Source organism: Alligator sinensis, unplaced genomic scaffold, assembly GCF_000455745.1.
Source record: "Alligator sinensis unplaced genomic scaffold, ASM45574v1 scaffold337_1, whole genome shotgun sequence".
Lineage (NCBI taxonomy): Eukaryota > Metazoa > Chordata > Crocodylia > Alligatoridae > Alligator > Alligator sinensis.
This window is the reverse complement of record NW_005841927.1, coordinates 1,821,320-1,843,011: the sequence shown is the minus strand read 5'-3', so window position 1 is coordinate 1,843,011 and position 21,692 is coordinate 1,821,320. Positions and strand designations below refer to the sequence as shown.

Genomic DNA, 21,692 nt, shown 5'->3' with positions numbered 1-21,692 from the left:
GTTTTTTTTCAGCATGTCCATTAGCTCTTGTTTGAATGTTAAAGGAATGATTCAGGCTATATATACCACCTATAACCTTGAAGGACATGCTACAGCTTTCAGAGGAAATCATGGAGGTTTTTGAGGTTATGGCCTGTAGGCTATAAGATGATAGGGGAGAGCTGTTCATTACAGTAGCAATGTAATGCATATGCCTCCTGTCACTAATGTAACTGGGAAAGAAAATGGGCACCAGCCCCAGGTCCCTACTTTATGGGGGTGCCATTATGGCCCCTCCTCTCCTCTCCTGCCCCTTGAGAGGTCTTTGCCATGGCAGGCACCACCCAGCCACTTGTGCTGGGCAGGTACAGCCCCATGCCCAATGTTGTATTCAGGTGGGGATAGGCTTTGCTGTGTGAGACACAGCCCTGCTCTGGGGATTTTGGGGAGGAGAGAATAGGGCACCAAGAGTGACCTCCATGGAGCCCACGCTGCCGCTGTTCCTGAGTTGCTGCAGCTTGAGCCTGTGCTGATACAGCGCAGTAGCAGCTGCTACCCAAGTGAAGAGAGCCCTTGCAGATAAGGCTCGGCTCTGCTCTCCTCTGCGCCCCCAGCACCCCGTGATCAGTAGAATTCCTCTTGCACATCTGCCCTGGGCACCGACAGAGTTTGCTATGCCTATGTCTCCTGCATTTGGTTCCTTGCTTTGGCTATGGTTTGCTAGGATATTAACCTCTCTGTACCTCTTCGTCCTTGATTCTGAAAACAAAGTCTGGTGGGGGTACATCTCGGGATGTATTTTGTGTTCCTTAAAACACTCTGAGATCCTTGTGGTAGGCTGACACACATACTGGGCACTGTATGTGTGCTGTTGCTTAATTTTTCATGTTTGAGAGGATGAATTCCAGGTAGCCACCCAGTGGGATTTTTTGGGGAGCCTTTCCTTTTTTTAGTTTGTTGATCTGGTCTATTTCTGAAATGAAACCTTTCCCTTGATTCCCTTCTGGGCAGTCTAGTTGCTTTGTCTGCTTTTGTTTTAAAATTCCTTAGAAGGAACATTTATCTATCCAGTTCATAAAGCTGGAAATGAGCCATGATGGTTTTCTGCAGTTGTGTATGTACAGAACTATATTGAACCTAAATATTATAATACTTTCCTCAAGAGCATTAGACTGGTTAACTATACTTAAACTGGCCTTATATGGCTGACTTGGAGCACCAAGTATGAAAGAAAAATTGTGCTTAAAATATGAGGGAGAGGACCAAAGTTAGTGATGCGATGCGGTCAACAAACTACTTGGAAAATGGAGTTGAATTAATTCTCCACACTTTTACTTCAACATCTGACTTCTACCACTGTTTTGTAAGCTGCCACCAGACTAAAAGTGGTCTTAGTACTCAAGCACCTTTGTATTAATAGTAAGAGCCAAGCTTTTCGGTTCAGTTTTGCATGTACTTCCAGCTGCTTGCAGCTGTTATAGGAATGCTTGTAGCTTCCGTGTATGTTATCTTCTGTTGGTCAGCCAAAGCGTAGGAGCTTGTCTTATCAGTATTACTATTTCCTCTGGTAAGGGGCTCAAGCTGTGGCCATGGGATGAAATCCAGCATGGTTTAATCCTTTAGGAATTTACACTTGATTCAGAGTCCTGCAGGACTAACCAATCTTAGTGTACAGTTACAAATTAACCACGTTTAAAGGTGTTATCCACAAGTAAGTCTGCTTTCACACCACTTGAGTGGGGTGTGTGTGTGTGTGTGTGTGTGTGTGTGTGTGTGTATTGCTGCTAGCGTAACTTCTCTTACCTGTGTGGACAGGGCTTGTCTTGGAACCGGACTGTACATTCTACCCCAAGCCACCTATAGCATGGATCTATCTGAGAAATCCATGTTCGTGCTTTGCAGAGAAAGTCTTGACTATAAAGATTCACTGGCTTCATCAGTCTTGTAATAGAAATTAAATCCTGGCGTTGAGGAGTTGATATGTAGAATTGCAATTCCTGTTCTGGTTTGAGTTAAGACGGTCATGGGCACAGAAGTAACAAATTTCATGGGAACTTATAGGAGCGAATTTTGAGGGGAGCTATTTTTAGAAGACTCTTGGGGTTAGTATAGGTAGTAATAAGCTGGCATGCCTTATGTTATCCAGCAATTCAACAATGCCCTTCCTGAACTTCTCAACTTCTGTCCTCTAGCATTGAATGTTCCTTTGTTTCATTGTGTTTAAATGATCAAATGAAATGGCAGATGTGCAAGCACATTTTATAGTGAAATGAATAAATTGCGTAAGATGGAATGAATGCGAGTGGGCGTATACACATGTGAGACTGGCGCATAGCGTTTAGATAGACAATTGTCTGCCGTGTCACACCCTGTCACCACTGGATCAAGACCCAGCTAAACTGAAGGAAAGAAAGCAGCAGCCAAGTGTCTATAAAATAGACTGTTCAGACTGTAATCCTAATCCGGCTGAAGGGGGTTACTGCAGGTAGAAAGCCAGCATTAGTTTTGGTGAAACTAAGCAAACAATTTAGTGCTGTCCTCAACTTTGAATCCATATATTTATGATTGCATTGTGTTTTTTCCCCTGCCATGAAAAGGACTTTATTTTTCTCAGTACTTACTAGAAAGCTCACCTTGCAACTGTAAAATAACTATTTTATTGTACTTTTCACTTGTTTGGCGGGGGGGTGGGGCTGTATGCCACAAAACGGCATGTGTATTACGTGTTTGAGGAGGGGTTTTGTTAGCTCATTTACTTCAGGAGGAACTTGGGTGTGGAGAGGTAGGCGTATTAATAGATGACCTCAGGTTCCATTCAGGTTGCTGCATGTGTTGGTGTATGTTGAAGATGAAACCGAAATGGAAGGGAGGAAGGAAATTACTGTCTTAAAGCTCTCAAGTTAACTATGTGATAGTATTCCCAAACCAGAGTTCTAATTAAGATTTAAACCCAAATTTTGAATAACTTTTTAAAAGATCTGATTTAATACACTTCTAAAAAAACCTAGCAACTCTTCCCTTTTAAAAAAAAATTGCAAGTAATTGAACTTTTTCTCCTACAGAGATGCTTTCTTGATTCACTGTTGCACTGTAGGTGCCTGATTTAACTCTGGAGGGGCAAAAGTGGTATGCAGAGAGCAGCACCTCTCTGATCAAAGTGATGCCTGTGCCGACCTGCGTCTTTTACAGTGTTGTGTACCATGTTTTTGTATTGCACTTTAGGAAACCAGCAGATCTTCAGAACTTGGCTCCAGGGACGCATCCACCCTTTATTACTTACAATGGTGAAGTGAAAACAGATGTGAACAAGATTGAAGAGTTCCTTGAAGAAGTCTTGAGTCCACCCAAGTAAGTCCTTTCAGGCAAGAATATATTTGCATTTGCAAACTTGGTTATGTAGTAACTAAGGTCTTTCAGAATATCTAACCTCCAACAGTCTCCTCTTCATCCTTGGAAAGTTCTTTGAAAAAATTATGAACGATCATATTTGTGGGAGTCCAGCAGGAAAAATAATGCAGCAGGGCAACCACTATGGATTCGTAGCAGGTAGATGATGCCTGACCGATCTGGTTTTGTTTTATAACGGGGTCACAAAATGCTTAGACGCAGGAGTAGAGGTGAATGTTGTTTTCTTGGATTTTGACAAGGCCTTCAATGCAATATCTTATCCCAGTCTCATGAATAAATTAAGAGGCTGTAAACATAGATGTTTACACGGTCCGGTGGGTGGCAAATTGGCTTAGTGGTCGCACCCAGAGAGTGGTAGCAGACAGGTCGGTATCGACCTGGAAGGATGTGGGTAGTGGGCTTCGGTCCTTGGACCTGTACTCTTCAGTATCTTCATCAGTGACTTGGATGTGGGTGTGAAGTGTACTCTGTCCAAGTTTGTGGACGATATTAAATTGTGGGGTGAAGTGCACACTCTGGAGGGTAGGGAACAGTTGCAGGGAGACCTGGACAGTTTAGAAAAGTGGGCAATACACAGTAGGATGCAGTACAGCAAGGACAAGTGCAGAGTGCTGCACCTAGGGCGCAAAAATATCCAGTGCACCTACTAGCTAGGAAATGATCCTCTCAGCAGCACAGAAGCGGAAAGGGATCTTGGAGTCATAGTGGACTCCAAGATGAACATGAGTCGTCAGTGTGATGAAATCATCAGCAAAGCTAACTGCACTTTAGCATGCATCAGCAGATGCATGACAAATAGAACAAAAGAGGTGATATTTCCCCTGTTATGTGGCATTGGTCAGACCGCAGTTGGAGTACCGTGTCCAGTTTTGGGCACCGTACTTCAAGAAGGATGTTGATGAACTCGAGAGGGTCCAGAGGAGGGCCACTCGTATGGTTAGGGGCACAGGACAAGCCCTATGAGGAAAGACTGAGAGGCTGAAGTGGTTTAGGTCCCTGCAAGAGAAGGCTGAGAGGTGATCTTGTGGCCATCTACAAATTCATTAGGGGAACGCAGCAAGGGATCAGAGATGCTCTGTTTACCAGGGCACCTCTTGGGGTAACAAGGAACAATGGTCAGAAACTGACAGCAGATTTAGGCTAGATATCAGGAAAAACTTCTTCATGGTAAGGGTGGCCAAAATTTGGGATGGGCTTCCAAGGGAGGTGGGGCACTGGATAGTCATCTGGCTGGTGTCATCTGACCCCAGCGCTCTTTCCTGCCTAGGCAGGGGGTTGGACTTGATCTGCTGAGGTCCCTTCTGACCCTAGCATCTATGAATCTATGAATCTCATCTTGGATTTGAGTTACTCTCAAATAGGAACTAGAAAGCTAAAGTAAGCCTCCTACAGTAGTATATAGCCAACCGCTGATCTTCTGGAATACTGTGCATCTGTTAAGAGGTCCAGTCAGATGCCTGACTTTGCTTGTGGCTAACAAGCCCAATTTGAGAGTGACACAGCTTCTTACAAGTTTCATAGATCCATATGCTGTCTCAATGTCTAGCATGCAAGTCATTTTATTTCAGTTTGGGCAGGATAGATTGGGTTGTTTTCTAGGGTCTTCCTCAAGAAAGGCAAGCAGGCCATCCCTGAATTAGGGCTGCTTGGATGCCTTAGTAGCTTCCTCTGGTTCCTTATTCCCCTTACGGAGTCCTGCAAACATCATACCAAGACCTTCAACACATGTGCCTAGGCAAGAGTATGGAGGAGGAGAGGCTGCCCTAGACACGCCATCCCCCCTTCTGACCACCGAGACAGAGTCCAGGCATTCAGTGCCTCGATGGTTGTAACCACTGCCAGAGAGCAACAGATTGGAGCTGCTGCTGATTGCCCAATGCCTCGGCAAGAATGCATTTCGCTTGGGGTGGTGTACCTTAGCCTTACTTCAACCAAGGACTACCCACAAGGCAGTGAGGGCTAGTGCCCTATACTCGCCTTACTCTGAAAGTTGCAACATCGTGGCATTTTATAGAAGCTACCCTACCACCAGTAGTCTCACCACGTTGCCACCAGGCCCTCAGTCAGATGCAGTTTACGGACCTACCCAGGACCAGCAGCAGGACAGTATTGTGTACTAATAAGGGTTTTTTTCTCCATGCCAGTTTACTGGTATTCAAGTCTTGGCAACATGAACTGAAGTCTTAAATATTTTAGGCAAAAAATATATATATTTTTATGAAATCCATTCAGTTAGGAAGAATGTATGTAAAAACAGATTAGAGATTATTTATAACTGATACCATTATTTATAATTATGTATTTGTGGCTATAGAACTTTCAGTTTTGGTGATTTGGGGTCAATGTGCCCAAGCTATATGCCAATAGGAGTTAAACTGTCTGGGGAATGAAAGTGGGTCTATATATCAGTGAAGTAATTTTAAGCTGATCTGCTAGTGTTCATCCCAAGATTTGTGTTTGCAGCAATTCTAAAAGTAAGCTGATGTGGGTTAAAACAATGTATTGACCTCACTTGAAGCATTGGTGGCTTATACATTTTGTATTATGAAGCCATTATGCTTCCTTATTTTCCTGCATGTAAAAATGAATGAATAAATAAATAATGGAACAGTGGGAGAGGGGAAATCGTTGCATACATTAAGAATCAATGACATGTGGAAGTTGGCAGTAGCTGGCTGCTGCAAAATATCATGTGTTCACGCATGCCCAATAATATGCCCCTGTTGCAGATGTACTGTCTCTGAGGCTGTGATTGAGCCTTGAAACTATGGAGATTGTAGAAAGACACACAAACTGCCTGAATTTGAGATCATCTAGTGCAAGAGCAGAAAATGGTGTCAGGTATCCTACAAGCTCCTGACTTTCTCCTCTCTCTGGCAGGCTGTCAGTGCTCAGACATGCTTAGTCTCTGGCTAGCTGAGCTATTTCTCTTATGAGGAAGTGTTTCTAGATATTACCATTTTTTCTTCCTTTGTTAGTGGACTTCGGATCGATGACCATTTACCTTCTAGGACAAGTAGCTTTGTTACATGTTTGTGGGGTTTTTTTAATCTTTCCTTTGAACAAGCAAGAGAAATAGAGCAAAGCAAATAGCACATGCTTGACTACAGTTACACTCTATTGTGTGCGGAGCCCAATTCTCCACTCATTGAGCACTGCATTGCAGTGATAAAAAGGCAGCTTTCTCCTGTACTCTCCCTATGCTGTTACAAGCACAATATGCTTGATTTATAGGCTCACTCCAGAAAGCATGAGGAGAAATGATAATATTTTTCTTTCGTCAATGGAGTAGTTTGAGGTTTAGAAGTAGGATTACACCGAACTGGACAAATAGAAAATGTATTAAGACAGATGCATACTCTATTGTCCAGGAGATCTAGTCTCACTGCTTTTCTCTCCTTCCGAAACAAGCCTTTAAAGATTGTTTGAACTAATGATTTTTTAAATATTCTTCAGGGTGGAAAATGCTTTGATAGTGTAGGAGTATAAGAGTTATTTTATTTTATGTAAGCAAAAGTCAGAAAGTTAAGGCTACGAAAAATATTTCTTTAATCTGAAAGCTATTACTTCAAATATGTTAGTCTACCTTAAACTGTTCTTTGAATAGAAAAGAGCCCTTGTCTTAGGCCATCTGAACACAAAGGCCCAACAAAATTGATCAGTTATCAGTTACTCTAGGCAAGTAAAGCCCTCTTATTGATTGGAAAGCAAGACTGTTATTTAAAATAAATGGTTGGATTTCATTGTAAACCTTCCTTGAGCCTTGTCTCTGTAATACTATAAGAGCTTTATTTACTTAACGTTCACATTTCAAGCTGTTACATGGAATATTACAGAAGATCAGCTAGTTAAAGATGTCTGTCAAACCATGGCCTGCCAGCTGAGTTGTTCAAAATCCAGATTACATTTCTAGAAGCGAGTCATTTGTTTGTAGGGGGTTAAATCAAAAACTCTGCCGTGACACCTTCAAGCTTTGAGGTATGTGACACATGATCTGGGCTGAGCTTCTGGCAATTAAATTGAGGCTCAGTCAATTAAAGTTGCATACTGTGAAGGGACAGACATGGAAAATCTGAAGCATTTTTAATGTTCGTGTAGTCTAGCAGGTAGCAGAAAAGTTTTATATAGAATATGAATACATCTGTGGGGTTTTTGTTTTTGTTTTTTATGTGATTTGTTTTGGGGGCTGGGGTGGAAATTGAAAGCACAATCCTTCAATCTAGTCAGCATATAGGAAGTAAGGACTTCCTAAGGATGAAAACTGAAGTGTTCAAACATCTAATTCAGTCTTGATTTTCAATTTTTTTTTAATTTTCTCAACCAGAGATTGGTGTGCTCCTGACACTGTCTTAACTTCATTCCTTTCTGGAATACACAAGATTTAAACTAGTACCATCTGAAAGAAGACCATAATATTCCTGACTTAAGTGGTCTGCTGCTGCTTGTTTTTTGGGGAAAAATTTCAGATAACTGCAGTGATCGTTGTTTTTCTTTTGCTTGTGGATATCTCTTTCTTTTGTTAACCTATGAAATTTAATTTAATTTATTTTATTGCCTTAAGTATATCTCGCTGTACTCAACAGAATATTCTATAGCAAGGGCTCTGTCTGAAATTGTGGGCATCTCTATACCTAGAGAGAGAATGGAAGTGGTGGCATAAGGTGCATAGTATTGTGCTGACTTCTCCTGAATTTTATAGTTATAGTTGTATAACTGCTGAAGGTGCACATAAGTAAAGGGAGCACAGGAAGGAACACAGCCCAGTTTGTGGAGACAGTTTTATGTAAAATATGAACTTCTACCTGCAGGCATCAGATTTACTGTTAAAAATACTCTAGCAAAATTGGGGCAACTAACTGGTCTACCCTAGAAACAAGCACACGTTTGCGTGTCGCTGACTAGACAAGAATATGCACTGCTCTTAGTTGAGCTATAGACATACCAATTATATTTGATCCATTAATCCAGCTTACGTAGTGATAAGCTTTTAAAAACATTCTTGCTTCACAAAAAGATCAGTAGGTTATGGAAATATCATTAGAGGGTGTTTTTCTTTTGTTTTCTTTTGCTGCAAATTAACTTATTTGTAAAGTTTAACTTGAAATTTCAGTCTCCTAATCTTCAAGAACTTGTAAATAAAATACTGAATCCATTGAGTATGTAACTACAATGCATAGCCAATCCAGAACTTCTAGCTGTGCCCTTAAATCCCAGTGTAACTGAATACCCATATTGTGCTGTTAAGTGTTTTTTATTTCATGTCCTTGAGCAGGATTTGGCGGTCCTCTGGTAATTCTTATCGCAGCAATAAGCACCGAAGTGCTACAGAATTCCAGAGATCCTGGCTCATGTTGTATATAGCTCAGACGCATTGAGAATAAGCTAAAGGACATTTTAGGCACACTTATGTTAACCGTAATTTTGTTTTTAAATTCCTTGCACATATTTCTGGTATCTTCTTAGGTTGTTGGAAGTGATTTAAAAAAAAAAATACATTGCTTCAATCCTGATACCATTCAGTCTACACAGATCATTAAGCTGTACCACGAGTACAAAACAAGTCCATTTCACTTTTGGCCTTTCTTATTTTCTGGCTCTTGTGGTCTGCAGTGTCATCGGTGTTTAAATTGGTGATTCTCAACTAGTGTGCCACAGGATTCATAAGATCAACCCAGAGACTTCAAAAAGAAATCCAGAATGTCAAACTTTCTGCCACACCATGGGCTTGCCGTGTTCTTTGCAACAAGAATTGCTCTCATGTTTCCTTGCTCAAGAAATGAGTGAAAGCTTAAGGGCTCACAGTTTCTGAGGACTGTCTTGAATCTAACATGGCTGAGAACCGCTAGTTTGAATTGGTGTGTTTCAAGAAACCCAGGTTTTAAGGAGGGTTTTGGAAACCTAAACTTTTGGGCCTAAGCTACTTGACATCTGTCACTCAGAGCCAAACAGTGTACCTAGTGACTTCTGACTGCTTTCAGAATTGATTGCTAATGAAAAATGCATGATTATAATATGCAACTAGGACAGATAGCTTGTGTAGGATTTATATGACTTCTTGTTTTGTGGCATTAATGATGATGAGTGGACTGCCAGTTGCATTTGAGTGTTGCTGTAGGCTTATCATGATAAAACTTGTCCATAAACCAGACTGTTTTCTGATTAGGTACTTAAAGCTTTCACCAAAACACCCAGAATCGAACACTGCAGGAATGGACATCTTTGCCAAATTTTCTGCGTTTATCAAGAATTCCAGACCAGAAACTAATGAAGGTAGGATACTTTGGTCCTGTAATCTCTAGTATTTTGATATTTCATTGAATGTTGGGTACAGCAATAGCAGTTTTCGCTTGTTCACTCCTAATTTTACTGTGTGTGTTCAATTTATTTGCAGAGTAATTGTTTCTACAAGGCAAAACCAGGTATGCTACAGTTTTTGTGTACAGGCAACATCACTGATGCCTACAAGTGACTTCCTTAATCTTGATCGGATTTTGCTTTATGAAGGCAGGAGATGCCCAGATCACATAAGGCAGGCATATTAAAGCTATACAGAGGCACTGTTTTAGGCAGACAAAAGTGCTGACAATGCAGCTATTAAAGCTGGGCATGCAAGAGAGGATGGTACTTCTTTGACTTGCTTCCTTTTCCTTCTTGGGAGCAGGCAATATCAACTGTGCTTTGGACCAATTTCATAGCTCTGCTGAATGGGAGTTTGCTACATGTCCTTCATGTGTTACAGTTGATATTATTAATGGCCCTGGGTTACTAATTATAGGTGCGTTAAGGGTTGTAAAACAGAAGGGAGTTTGTAACAGCAGGCTGTGACTTAAATGGTTTTAATAAAATTTCCCTTCCAGACATCAGAGAGCTTTTTGTGTTTTGGGTCAGTGAATTCCCACCCAGTACTTCTCAGTCAGCCTTGAGAAAGCCAGAGCAGGCGGGCTGTCCAGTGAAGTGTTGTAAATGCCCATCTTGGGGTTGTTAAAGGTATGTGGCCCCCGGTCTTCCCCTTGCCCACATGGCCTCACTGAGGTCAAGTCTAGGCTGCAGGCTTGTCATGTGTGGTAGCAGAGCCCTCAGACCCTGCAGTGCTCCATGTAGCTTGCTTCCAGTTCTGCAAACATTGCAGCGATGTGGTGTGTTTGGGACTTTGGACAGGTAATCGATACCAGTGATCATCTTTTTTAACTCATCCTTGGCCCCATGCAGGCACAGCTGTGCTGCTCCCAGTTCAGGAGGTAGCTCCCACAGAAAGCAGTGTAGCGTATCTGAGGGTACCCTGGTTAGGTAAAATCAGTTTATGGTCTAGCTGTGTCCTGTGACATGCTGTGAATTGGCTCACGTACAATACCGCGTTTTCATTTTCTGGAGTAAGTTAGAGTTTTGGTAAGCTGGTCCCCTCCTTCTTTAAGATGTCTGAGAAAGTCCTTCCTTTGTAGACATGCTTATGCTGATATGTTCTGCACACTTAGATGAAGTGCCCCCCTGACCATCTACTTCTGGCTTTCTTCTTTGGGAGTTGATCCTCTACATTTTTGGAGGTGCAGAGTAATTGTATCTGACTTTGTCCAGAGTTGTTAATTCTCAGCACTTCTGAAAACTCAGTGTAAGGTATGTGCATCTGAGGACAGATTTAAAAAATAAATAAATAAAAACAGTATAGTGTGCGCTTAAAAAATCATGAAAAACTGACCTGAACAGCATTACTAACTCCTATCGAGGAATGCAGATGCAAAGTGATTTGCTGTGAAAGTGCTGCTAAGTACTTCTGTATAAAAACTCGATTTTAATTTAACTTTCTGGGGAACTATGCTCGTCCTGTGAGTTAAATTAGTCCTGTGAATGACCAGTGACTTTGAGCTTTGTGCAGTCTCCAAGTGTCTGAGTCGTCTCAGACTCTGAATTTGCCTGCCATCCTTTCCCCACCCACCACTTTGGCACGCTTCTAGTTCTAACTTGTGCATCTGGAAACCAGGTAGCACTTTAAGACTTAGAGGAATAGACTGTTCCTTATGCGAAGGATTTGAATTAACTTTTTTTTTTACACTATTTTTCAGACATTTGTAAGTAGACAGCCCTTGTCTGTTTGGTTTATATAGATACAGATTTTGCTGCTACTTGTCTCAGCCTTTTGTTTCTCTGAGAAGCATTTTCCCTGGAACTAGGTCTAATGTAATCTACTGCCTGGCAAATACAGGCATCTGCCATCTATATTGGTACCTTGCCTTACAAAGATCAAGCATGTCCTTTAAAATCTACAGGTAACTACTTCCAGCTCAAGACTTGTAAAACTAGCTTGCATTCTCTGCAGTTGAAGCAAAGTTTAACATCTTTCTTTTGGCAAAGACTGCAGACGTGCCCTCTAGCCGTAAAGGACAAGTAAAAAGAATAAAAATGCAAATACCAGTTTCAAATGAGCAAGGCTTTAGGCTAGCTAAATACTTGCTCACACTCTAATGCTTTATATGCTATTACATTAACAAGCAGATATGCAATAGTCATTTACAGTTATTTTTTTCTGATTGATATACATGTACACTTTACTGCATCTAGCTTTTTTAGTGATATGTCTTTAATTATCAGGATAGTTTTTACTGGTAAAAATTGAGCTTGCTTTTTAGGATTTACTTTCCAGTGTATTGCATAATGACACACTACGTAATATATAGTCAAAGGCTGGCTCTGCCTTTTGGGAGGGGTCACCCAGATAGCATTTGTGTTCAGTGGGTACAGCAAATCTATATTGAAATGAAGCTGCTAAAGAGCAATTTTGATGATGGGTATGATTATTAATCTATGAGACCTTGATTAGATTTTGAAGTGCATTTTAGCTTGTGGTCTGAAAAACAGAAATCCATCTAAATTAACTGATAATCTGACTGCTTTAATTTAGATGAAAAATGTACTGCTGTTTAAACATAACTTTTACTAAAAACCTCTTATACCCTTTTCTCTTGCATTGACACTGCCATGGATAACTCTCTAATCTCTGACCTCAAAATGACATAACCAATCTAGACTAAAGGCACAATGGATTGTTGAATTCATAATGTGTAGACCTTTTAGATTAAATTACTTATTGGTAAATAAGAATTCCCAGTTGCCAAGCAACTGTCTGCCTTGGGGGACCTATTATAGTAGCTCTGTTCAAGAAAATGTTCAGGACAGTTCTGCTCCACTTTGTAGCAATCCCTTGATGAATTTTTGCTGTAGGTTTATGGACCGCTTTAACTTACTTTAAAGTAACTTAATTCAAGGTCAGTGGTCAACCAAAAGGATTTCAATACTTGTAAAGTGAATCCTGATTGTACAGTGCTGTTTCCATTTCAGTTGCTTTCATCTGAAATGCATTTGTTGTTCTTCAGCGTTCACGTTAGATTTTTGGTTTTATTACTTTATTCCCATCCCAAGTATACGTCTCAAGAGTCTCTAATACTAGCAGTTTTTACAATACAAATGACAATAACTGATCTGAACTTTTTGCAGAGCACTTAAGAATAAGATTTTTACAACTTTTTCCCCACAGACTAGGGAGCCACTGATAACAAGTGAGATGACTTCTTTATTGTGGCACAATTTTAAAATGTCATAGTTGGATCTAGCTGCACCTCTTTCCTTTTCCTGGTGTCTTAATGCCAAGTCTTGACCATTTACTTACCTACAGTTTTCCCACTTTTATAATAGATTCTGGACTTGAGAATCCTTCAGGGGTCTATGATCAAACAGCTTGCTTTAAGTATTGTGTTTTTAACAAAGGGAACACGTTTTTAAGAGGGGAAGGAACATTTACACGTAGACTTTTTGAAAAAAAAACTTATCTTCAAAAATCATACGATCGCCAGATGGTAAATTTGGCAGGGCTAATGTCTTCAGATATCCCTGGAAGAGGTCTGCGTGTCAGTCAAATTTCTCTGCAAGGCTTACTCACTATTTGTATGTCCAGATCTCTCAATAAACTGGTGTAGTCCTTAGAAGGCTTGAGAACCCAGAGGTCCAGTTATGCCATCACTGCCTAACAGCCCTCAAATGCCTGCAGAGAGGGGTGTTATTTTAGCCATTGTTTTCTTCCTCTTCCCTCTCCTCTTTACAGCTCCATATTAAACTATTTGTATGTTGTAAGACAGCAGTTCTTCTTCTGTCAGGCTGTCCTTAAAAATAGTGCCTGCCAAGGGACTGTACACCTCACCAATTTTAACTTTTATCAAGGGCTAACATTTTTATACAGAATATAGAAGCTTTACCAGGCGGGTGGAGAAGATTTTTAGTAATTACTGTAACCTGCACTGGCTTATTCTAGAGCAGTGGTTTTCAACCTTTTTTTATTTGCGGACCCCTAAAAAATTTCTAATGGAGATGCAGACCCCTTTGAATTGTATGTGTGGGTATTCACGTACTTGTGATTGATCATAATCATCTTTTATGGACCCTGTAGACACAGTCTGCGGGATCCCCAGGGGTCTGTCAACCACAGGTTGAAAACCACTCCTTTAGAGAATTTACATTGTATTTAACTGCATTAAACTAGCAGTAGCTCTGGGTTTCTCAAATTTTGTATGTGAACTTCCTTAGCATTCAAGTCAAATAAAGTAGGAATGTTGTCTTGTCCTGCATATGTTGGGAGGAAAGCTTAAGAAATGCACAATCCAATATTTGCCTGCTATGTTTCAGTTTTTGGCAGAAGCAAGCTTTCCATAAGGCCTAGTGTTTTGGATTAGTTTTGTGGGCTATACTGCCCTCTACTGCTGCCTTTGATGCATGTATCTTGAAAAATTAGGACTTGCCGCTGTGATGGTTCAGGGAATATTTGAGAAACTAGATGTATTCATAATACCATTTATTGGATAAACTTGATTGTTGGGGGAGAAGCTTAGATGAGTTTTAGGTACAAAACAGCTTCCCTGACCTGAGGAAGAATGATACAGTCAGTTGCAGTTACTTTTCATTTAACTTATCTATATGAAGAATTGAAATAATTAGACGCATGACTTTTTAAATAAAAGAATTTCTGCAGACTTGGGAATCTTATTTTAATCTAATTTAACAATATCAGTTCATTTTTACTGACTTTATTTCCTGTTTCCATATAGACAGATTCTAAGATTAGATTTATTTGAATTGTAATTTATTCCATTTTATGGTGGCTAGCACAGACTTCAATATGGTTTTCATATCAACTTTCATAAATTCTGCTTTAAGAGTATCTTTGCCACAAATGACACAAGAAATTGAAATAGTGTTGAAGTGGTGCTGCCCTTAACTCCTGTCTAGGATACAGCCTAAGATAAATGCCAGTCAGAACAGTAGCTTTCATTTAACCTCATTATGTTAATGAATGGGGTCATTTAAAATGGGAAAAGAGCTGTTAAACCTGTGGAGCAAAGAGAAGTTGTTCAAAACAATTATAGCAGTGCTCTTTACATAGTCTGTAGTTAAATCTATTTTGTCAGCGAAAAAATGTTTGAAAGGGAAGAGGGGCCGTTTTGTCATCTGTGAAGGAAGAGGAAGTTACAGAGGGAGCAAAATCATTACCTGTGTTAAGCCCATGACTTTCGGCACATTACAAGATATTGGCTCAGCTACAACTACAACAGCAATGCAAATTTGTTTAAGCAACCTTAGTGGTACAGAAGGCTACCTCTGGATTAAGCAAGTATCATAAAATGTATCTGATGTGCTGTTATGAATGAGGAAGTAAAAATATCTGGCTTTCTGTTGGAGTTTGGTTTTTTTATATGTATTTATTTGTACTTAACATACAGTCTTGACTTAATTTTTTTGAAAGTATGGACTCTTAAGAAAAGAGATTAAAATGATAGCAGTTCTGCATGTTTCCCTGATACTTAATAGATAGCCAGTTCTCTTGCCTTCTACTGCATCAGGGAGAGGAAATAAGGGCCAGCTGTGTTTCCTGTATTGATACCAACACCTCATCTATAGCTCTGAAAATTGTATTGCAACTTCCTGTCCACTTTTTTTCTGTTTCTACATAAAGTTATATTCCTGTCCTTCAGCCTTGGAGCGTGGTCTCTTGAAAACTCTGCAAAAACTGGATGAGTACCTGAACTCTCCTCTTCCCGATGAGATAGATGAGAACAGTATGGAAGATATCACGGTTTCTACTCGCAAGTTTTTGGATGGGAATGAGATGACATTAGCTGACTGCAACCTGCTGCCTAAACTACACATCGTCAAGGTAAGTGATTTTAATGGGCTGGGCTGCAAACAGTTGGTTCAGTTCCTCTTGAAACCAGGTGTGTCATAAACAGAAGAACCTGGATTTTTCTGTATAGGGATGGTTCACAACCTGCTTGAATTGTAACAAGGCACCCCTAATTAAGAACATGCTGCTCAGCTAATTGCTGTGGCTTTTAGTTCAAGGAGTGCAGCTTCATGGGACTGTGGCTGTGCTCCAGCTGATTGGGCAAATAGAGCACTTCGAAGTAAAAGCAGAAAACAGCTCAAGCACTTCAGCACTGCAAATCTCTTTGCAGTTGCATATTCTCCAGCTAGTTTGCAAACCCTCATCTTTGTGGGGGCAGAGACATGTGAGAACTGTAGCCTTGCAAAGAATCTAGAATTTTCTGCATCACAAATCATAGATTTGAAAGATTAAAAACAAACAACAATTCCTGCAGTCCATTCTACTTCAGTGGACCAATTAAATAGGAGATGTACGTGTATAGATGTTAAATGTAGCAAGAGTATTAGTAGCTTTCCGTAATAATGCAGTGAGGCTCTTTGAGAAGTCTGAAACTTTGGACGTTACAGTTACAGGAGATGAGAGAGGAGAAGACAGGCTGATAGAAAATGAGGGTTGGAAGGGACCTCAGGAGGTCGCATCTAGTCCAACCCCTGCTCAAAGCAGGACCAGCCCCAACTAGATCATCCCAGCCAGGGCTTTGTCTAGCTGGGTCTTAAAAACCTCCAAGCATGGAGATTCCACAACCTCTCTGGGTGACCTTTTCCATTCTTTACTACCCTCCTAGTGAGATGGTGAGAGAATTTTTCCTAATATCTAACCCATCCTCAATATTACAGCCTGTGTCAGGGTAAGGTTTAGTACACTGATCTTAGAATAAGGAAATCTTAAGATGTGCAGGGAGAATGATGGGGCAGATGTTAGACGTTTTTCTCTCTCTCTGTAGAGAAGTGCCATGGCTGTTACCAGAAGTACATAACAATGTCAGGATAGATCAACGAAAATGAGCACTTTCTATGCTATTATAGTTTATTTCCTCTTCTCTCACTATCCTTGTCAGTGTTATACTGCAGATGGAGCCCCAGGTTAAGTTTTTATGCCTTTGTGTGGAAATGGCTTATTTGCAGTGTTAGTTAATTCTCACTGCTTCCCTCTGTTTATCTGAGGACAGTGTCACTAGGGCTAGGTACCTTCCGAAGGAGCAGACATTACTCACCCTGATTATCATTAATGGAAGGAAGCTCATCTGTAAGATTGATTTTTACTGGTGATGACAGCATAAGTGTGAAATGAGGGATAGAATAACTGGTGTAAAACAGTCATTGTCTTTTTTTGTTCTAGGTTGTAGCCAAAAAATATCGCAACTTTGATATTCCCAAGGAAATGACGGGGATTTGGAGATACCTGACCAATGCCTATAGCAGGGATGAATTCACCAACACCTGTCCTGGAGAAAAAGAAATTGAAATAGCTTACAGTGATGTAGCCAAGAGACTCACTAAGTAAATGGCACTTGCAAGAGAGATGATTTCTTACATATTCCATAACAATGCTTCTAACAGACTGCTCTTTTCATATAAAATAGCAATTTATTTTGCATGAATTGGCAGTTATTCAAAGTTATGACGGATAGACCAGGTACAGTAATTACCTAAAATTTGCAAACTTTTTAGTTTTGAAACTAGTTTTTCTTCAGCAGCAAGTCTGAAAATTAATACAGTTTATTTAATGTTGCATTGGGATAACTCTAGACTCTCTGACATGAGGGATTACTTTTGCCCTGTTGCTTTCATTTATTTCATTTAATTGTAGATAAACTTGAAAACATTTGGTCCTTGCCTATGAAGAGAAACTTTGGGGTTTATTGATTGGTTCAGGATGCTCTTTCTTATGGTACAAGGAATATTTATGTATGTTGGAATTTACTGCTTTTCAGAAGTTCTCATAACTGTTTATCTTGTCTGCAGCATATTGAACTGTACCTGTTTGTCTATCCCAGCTGTATACAAGGGGATCTTATTACTCAAAAGAGCCTTTTGCAGAAACTTGACAACTGTTTTTCAACAAAAGGGGGGAAAATTAAACTGTCGAATTAAACCATGTAAATGAACCCAGTCAGGCTCCCTGGATTTGAACGCCCTGCACTTACGGGGAGTTCGGATCCAGGTCTGGATACTATCCAGGGGAGCCTCACTCCTGCTGCAGTTGACCATGCTTATCTACAGGCTTTCTGAAGCCGGATGAATGTTAGAAGTGGCTTGTTCCTCAGTGATGACCTGAATTTGGCTGCTCAAAATTTACTTTTGAGCTGTTGGTCAGGATGTCATTCTAACTAGCAAACCAAAAGAGCTAGGAACTTGCTATCAGTTCATTTAAGAACTGCAAGTGGCTTTCTTTGCAGTAGTTAAGAACCTTTTGTTCTGTGCAAGTCTTTCAGACAATATTTACGTAGGAAAACTGCTCTCATAAATTGTGTAAACTTCTAAGGTTCTAATGGACAAATAGCTACTGTATGTGATGAATAGTAGTGCAATGATTAGCAATGCCAGACTGAACCATTGCAGCGGTTAAAGTAGGGATCTTGCTAGGAACTCTGTTAGAAATTTTTCTGAAGCTTGTTGAAGTGACCTTTAAAAAAGAATATTTGCCTTAATGTACAATATGCATTTTTTCTGAAGGGGGGAAAAAACCCTTCATTGATTTTAGTTTTTAAAAGAAATGGTGCACAAAGTTCCAGCAACTTACACCTAGACTTATCCCTTTACTGTCACTGACCTATGTACCTGGACTGCGATTTTGTATAAACGTTAATCATTGCACTTCTATACATTGAGTCTTTCTCCAGCAACACTGAGGAATAGCACTGCATTTTTTTAAAGTGATTTTTTTAAACTGGGGAACGGTTTTCTTGCTTAAAATAAAACAAAGTTTTGATGCATGTAATAAACTACTATCTTATTTTTAAAGGGTCAACAGACACTACTCCAAAGAACATTAGAGATATAAGCCTATTTTTTTGTAATGATACTTTTTTTTTTATATTTAACTGATTTTTAGAAGTCTGGAAAGTGCTATTCCTTCTAGGTTTCTTTGGAAATATTTAACATATTGCAATAACATAAAAATGCTCACATAAACCTACTTTTATACACTAACTTTTTGGTAAGCACTGGCTTGATGACAAACAGCCGAACTTTTCTAAGCATCCTGCTTTTGCTACTTTATATACTCATAAAGTTAGCTTGAAATAGGAAGTGATAGAGTAAAAATTCCATATTTGTATACATGGCTTGTGGTGCCTTTGTCTTGCCTTCCTAGGACTAGAATTTCAATACAGTAACAGCTCAGAGTTGTTACCAGTCTTGTCAGAGACAGTTGATATGCTTAAACCTTATTATGTATATTACAAAAGTGTTCAGGCATGTGAAAGGAAATACTACAGAGCAGCCTGGGTAGAAATAATTTAATTGTAGCCTTTCTAGATTTATTGTATCCTAACTGCACGTTCGCACCATGAATAAAGTTTGTTTCAGCAGTAATAATCCTCTTAGGGGTTTAGTGTTTGCCAGTGTGACATCCAGAGAAGGGAATGATTTTCATTTTGCCAGTTTAAAATATGGGTTGGTTTATATTTAAACAACAAGCTGGTATGTACAGCAGAATGGAAGCTTATTGATGGGGTGCTTTTTGTCACTGTATAGTTCTTAAAAATGGAAAATGGGGAGCAATTTAGGTGGATGTGATCTAGTCCAGAGAGAGCCTTAAATCAAGGTGGTAATCTTAAACTGTTTGAAGCTTAATTGAGAGATTGGGCCCTATTTTCTAACTAATTAGCACTTGTTATATACACAGTTGATATAATCGGGTGAGCATATGCACGTGATCACAAAACACATTTTCATGCAGTAATCCATTTGCTGTTTTAATTGTGCTCAGATAATTAAGATCAGATGTACAGTTTTCATGCCTAATTTGTCAGAGTATAAACCAGCCATGCTTTATAACTTTTCTCAAATCTTTCTGGTCAATCCTCAAACTATGGATGTCCAATATAATATACTATAATTAATTTTAAAAGTTATGGCTAAAAGCTTAGAAACAGCTTTAAAGCTCTTGCTGTCTTTGGCATTCACTAATGTATTTCTTGTTACAGTGAAGTGAGTTATTGATCATCAGGGACCCTTTCCCTTGTAGGCCCAGTTCACGCAAGGACCAGGTTAGTAGTAATAAAGGACTTCGCTGCGTTTCTAATTTCCTGGTAGATGCATATCTACGTCATGGTGCATCACGAGTACCAGCCTGCTTGTTGGTGACTTCAGCATAGAGACCAAGAATTTAATGGGAGATGGAGCATCTTTAACTTCCAGACGTGATCTCTTCAGGTTAGAACAGTGCAGTGTTGAGGGGTGGTATATTGAAGTGCTAGCTGCCTGTGCTAGATGGGTTTTTTGGATAGGTCATTTTAATCTGGCTTCAATCATCAGCGCTGTATTATTTAAAGGTTCTTTCACAGCCATGTAAATTGGCTTCTGCCAACGTGTTTACAAATCTGATCTTTGAAAGTTACAATTCGGTGCATTTTAAACAGCAACCACTCTGCCCCCTGTTTAATTTTAACTGATGCTCCTAGCCCCTTCTACGACTTCTAAGGAGTAACTGCTGTTTTTTGACTAGGCATTCCAGTTTGTAAGTTGGCTGCATGCATTGGCATGCTGAATACTTCATTTTCAATCTAAAATATCGTATACTCCCATTAAAACATGATTATGCATGTTCCATAACCCTTATTAATGGGAAACCTGCTGTTTTCTCCCTACCCTCTTTGGTGAAAGAACAGATATCATGTAGACTACACATATATTTAACAAAGCCTTTTTGAAAAAGCTTCCTATGTAGTACAGAACTGCATGTTGAAAAAGATGCGTGTGAACTCTTTGAGTGATTTCATGCACTCCAAAACTTTTCTATGCATCTATTGTTTGTTGACACTCAGTGTCCCATGTGGAATGCTATAGACATGTAGTTTGCACATTCGCATTTTCCCATAAAATTGATGTTTTTTTGGAATGGGCATGTCTAAACCAATTGAACTTGATAAGAGAGATTTAATCAACTTTTTATGCTGAAGTAGCAGATTAGTTTTTCATATCAAAGGAACACAGACAAATGAACAAACGATATCTTGAGCCAAACCCTCTGATTCCTATCTCCAGGCAAACCAAATGCTGGCTAAGTACAGTCAATTTACATGCTTCAACTTACATACTGTTCAGATCATTATTCAGATATGTCAAATTAATATCTTCACAATTTAGACTTTATCTCAAATTAAAAACATTTTAACCCCATCAAGATTTTGTGCCACTAATTGTTACATTTTGTGTACGGGGAATGGTGGAGCAGGACAGAGTATAAACTCTAGGGACAGGACAGCTGGAATTGGAGCTGTATTGAGGAAATACTTGAAGAGTCGATACAGATTATTGTAGTAAGCTTATCTTTCACTCTCTGGAACATCTTTTACAGGTATACCGGTATACTGCTGGCAGCTACTGTTTAAAAAAAAAAATAAAATTTATATTTTCACTATCAAGCGGAGTTTGCTGTTGTCTTTTAATGGCCAATATTTGTGTGCACAGATCCTATAATGTTGTACCACAAGCATTATGATGAAACCCTTGAAGACAAGAGCTCCTCACCCCACTACCTCCCTGCTGTTACTGCTTTGCAGTTGAAGTGGGGGATTGAGACAATTGTTGGTTTTGCTACTGGTATAAGTAAGTAGGTATAATATCCATTTAAAAGAGTGAGTAGAATTGATTGGAAAGTGCTGCTTTTTCACAGGAATCTTGAAAAGCTATTCATTTTTTTAGAATGTTACTGTTAAGTTTTCTGTAAAGAGAAACTGATGTCTTTGTCTGCTCTTAAGAAGCATTGGTTTTCAAAAAATATTAAAAAACAAACTATTACCAAATGAAATGGCTAGCTTCCAACTTTTTCTTAGAAAAAGTTCAAATTTCCCAGGAAACTTAATTTGATTGAAAAGTCATTTTTCAGAGTATTTTAACAAAAGAGAAAAATGAATCAAATCTAGTATTGAGTCTTA

General features: G+C 39.5%; 1 protein-coding gene across 3 annotated transcripts in view; it reads left to right on the top strand.

The window, feature by feature from the left end:
• The window catches only part of CLIC4 (chloride intracellular channel 4), a 64,396-nt gene extending 43,217 nt beyond the window's left edge, over positions 1-21,179 (top strand). For all 3 annotated transcript variants that reach the window (XM_025198617.1, XM_025198615.1, XM_025198616.1), the window contains exons 3-6: positions 3,202-3,327; positions 9,551-9,657; positions 15,399-15,580; positions 16,928-21,179. In XM_025198617.1, coding sequence (XP_025054402.1) covers positions 3,202-3,327; positions 9,551-9,657; positions 15,399-15,580; positions 16,928-17,092 — 580 coding nt within the window. In that variant the 3' untranslated portion in view covers positions 17,093-21,179. The remainder of the gene's footprint in view (positions 1-3,201; positions 3,328-9,550; positions 9,658-15,398; positions 15,581-16,927) is intronic.
• The last annotated feature ends 513 nt before the right edge of the window (positions 21,180-21,692 follow it).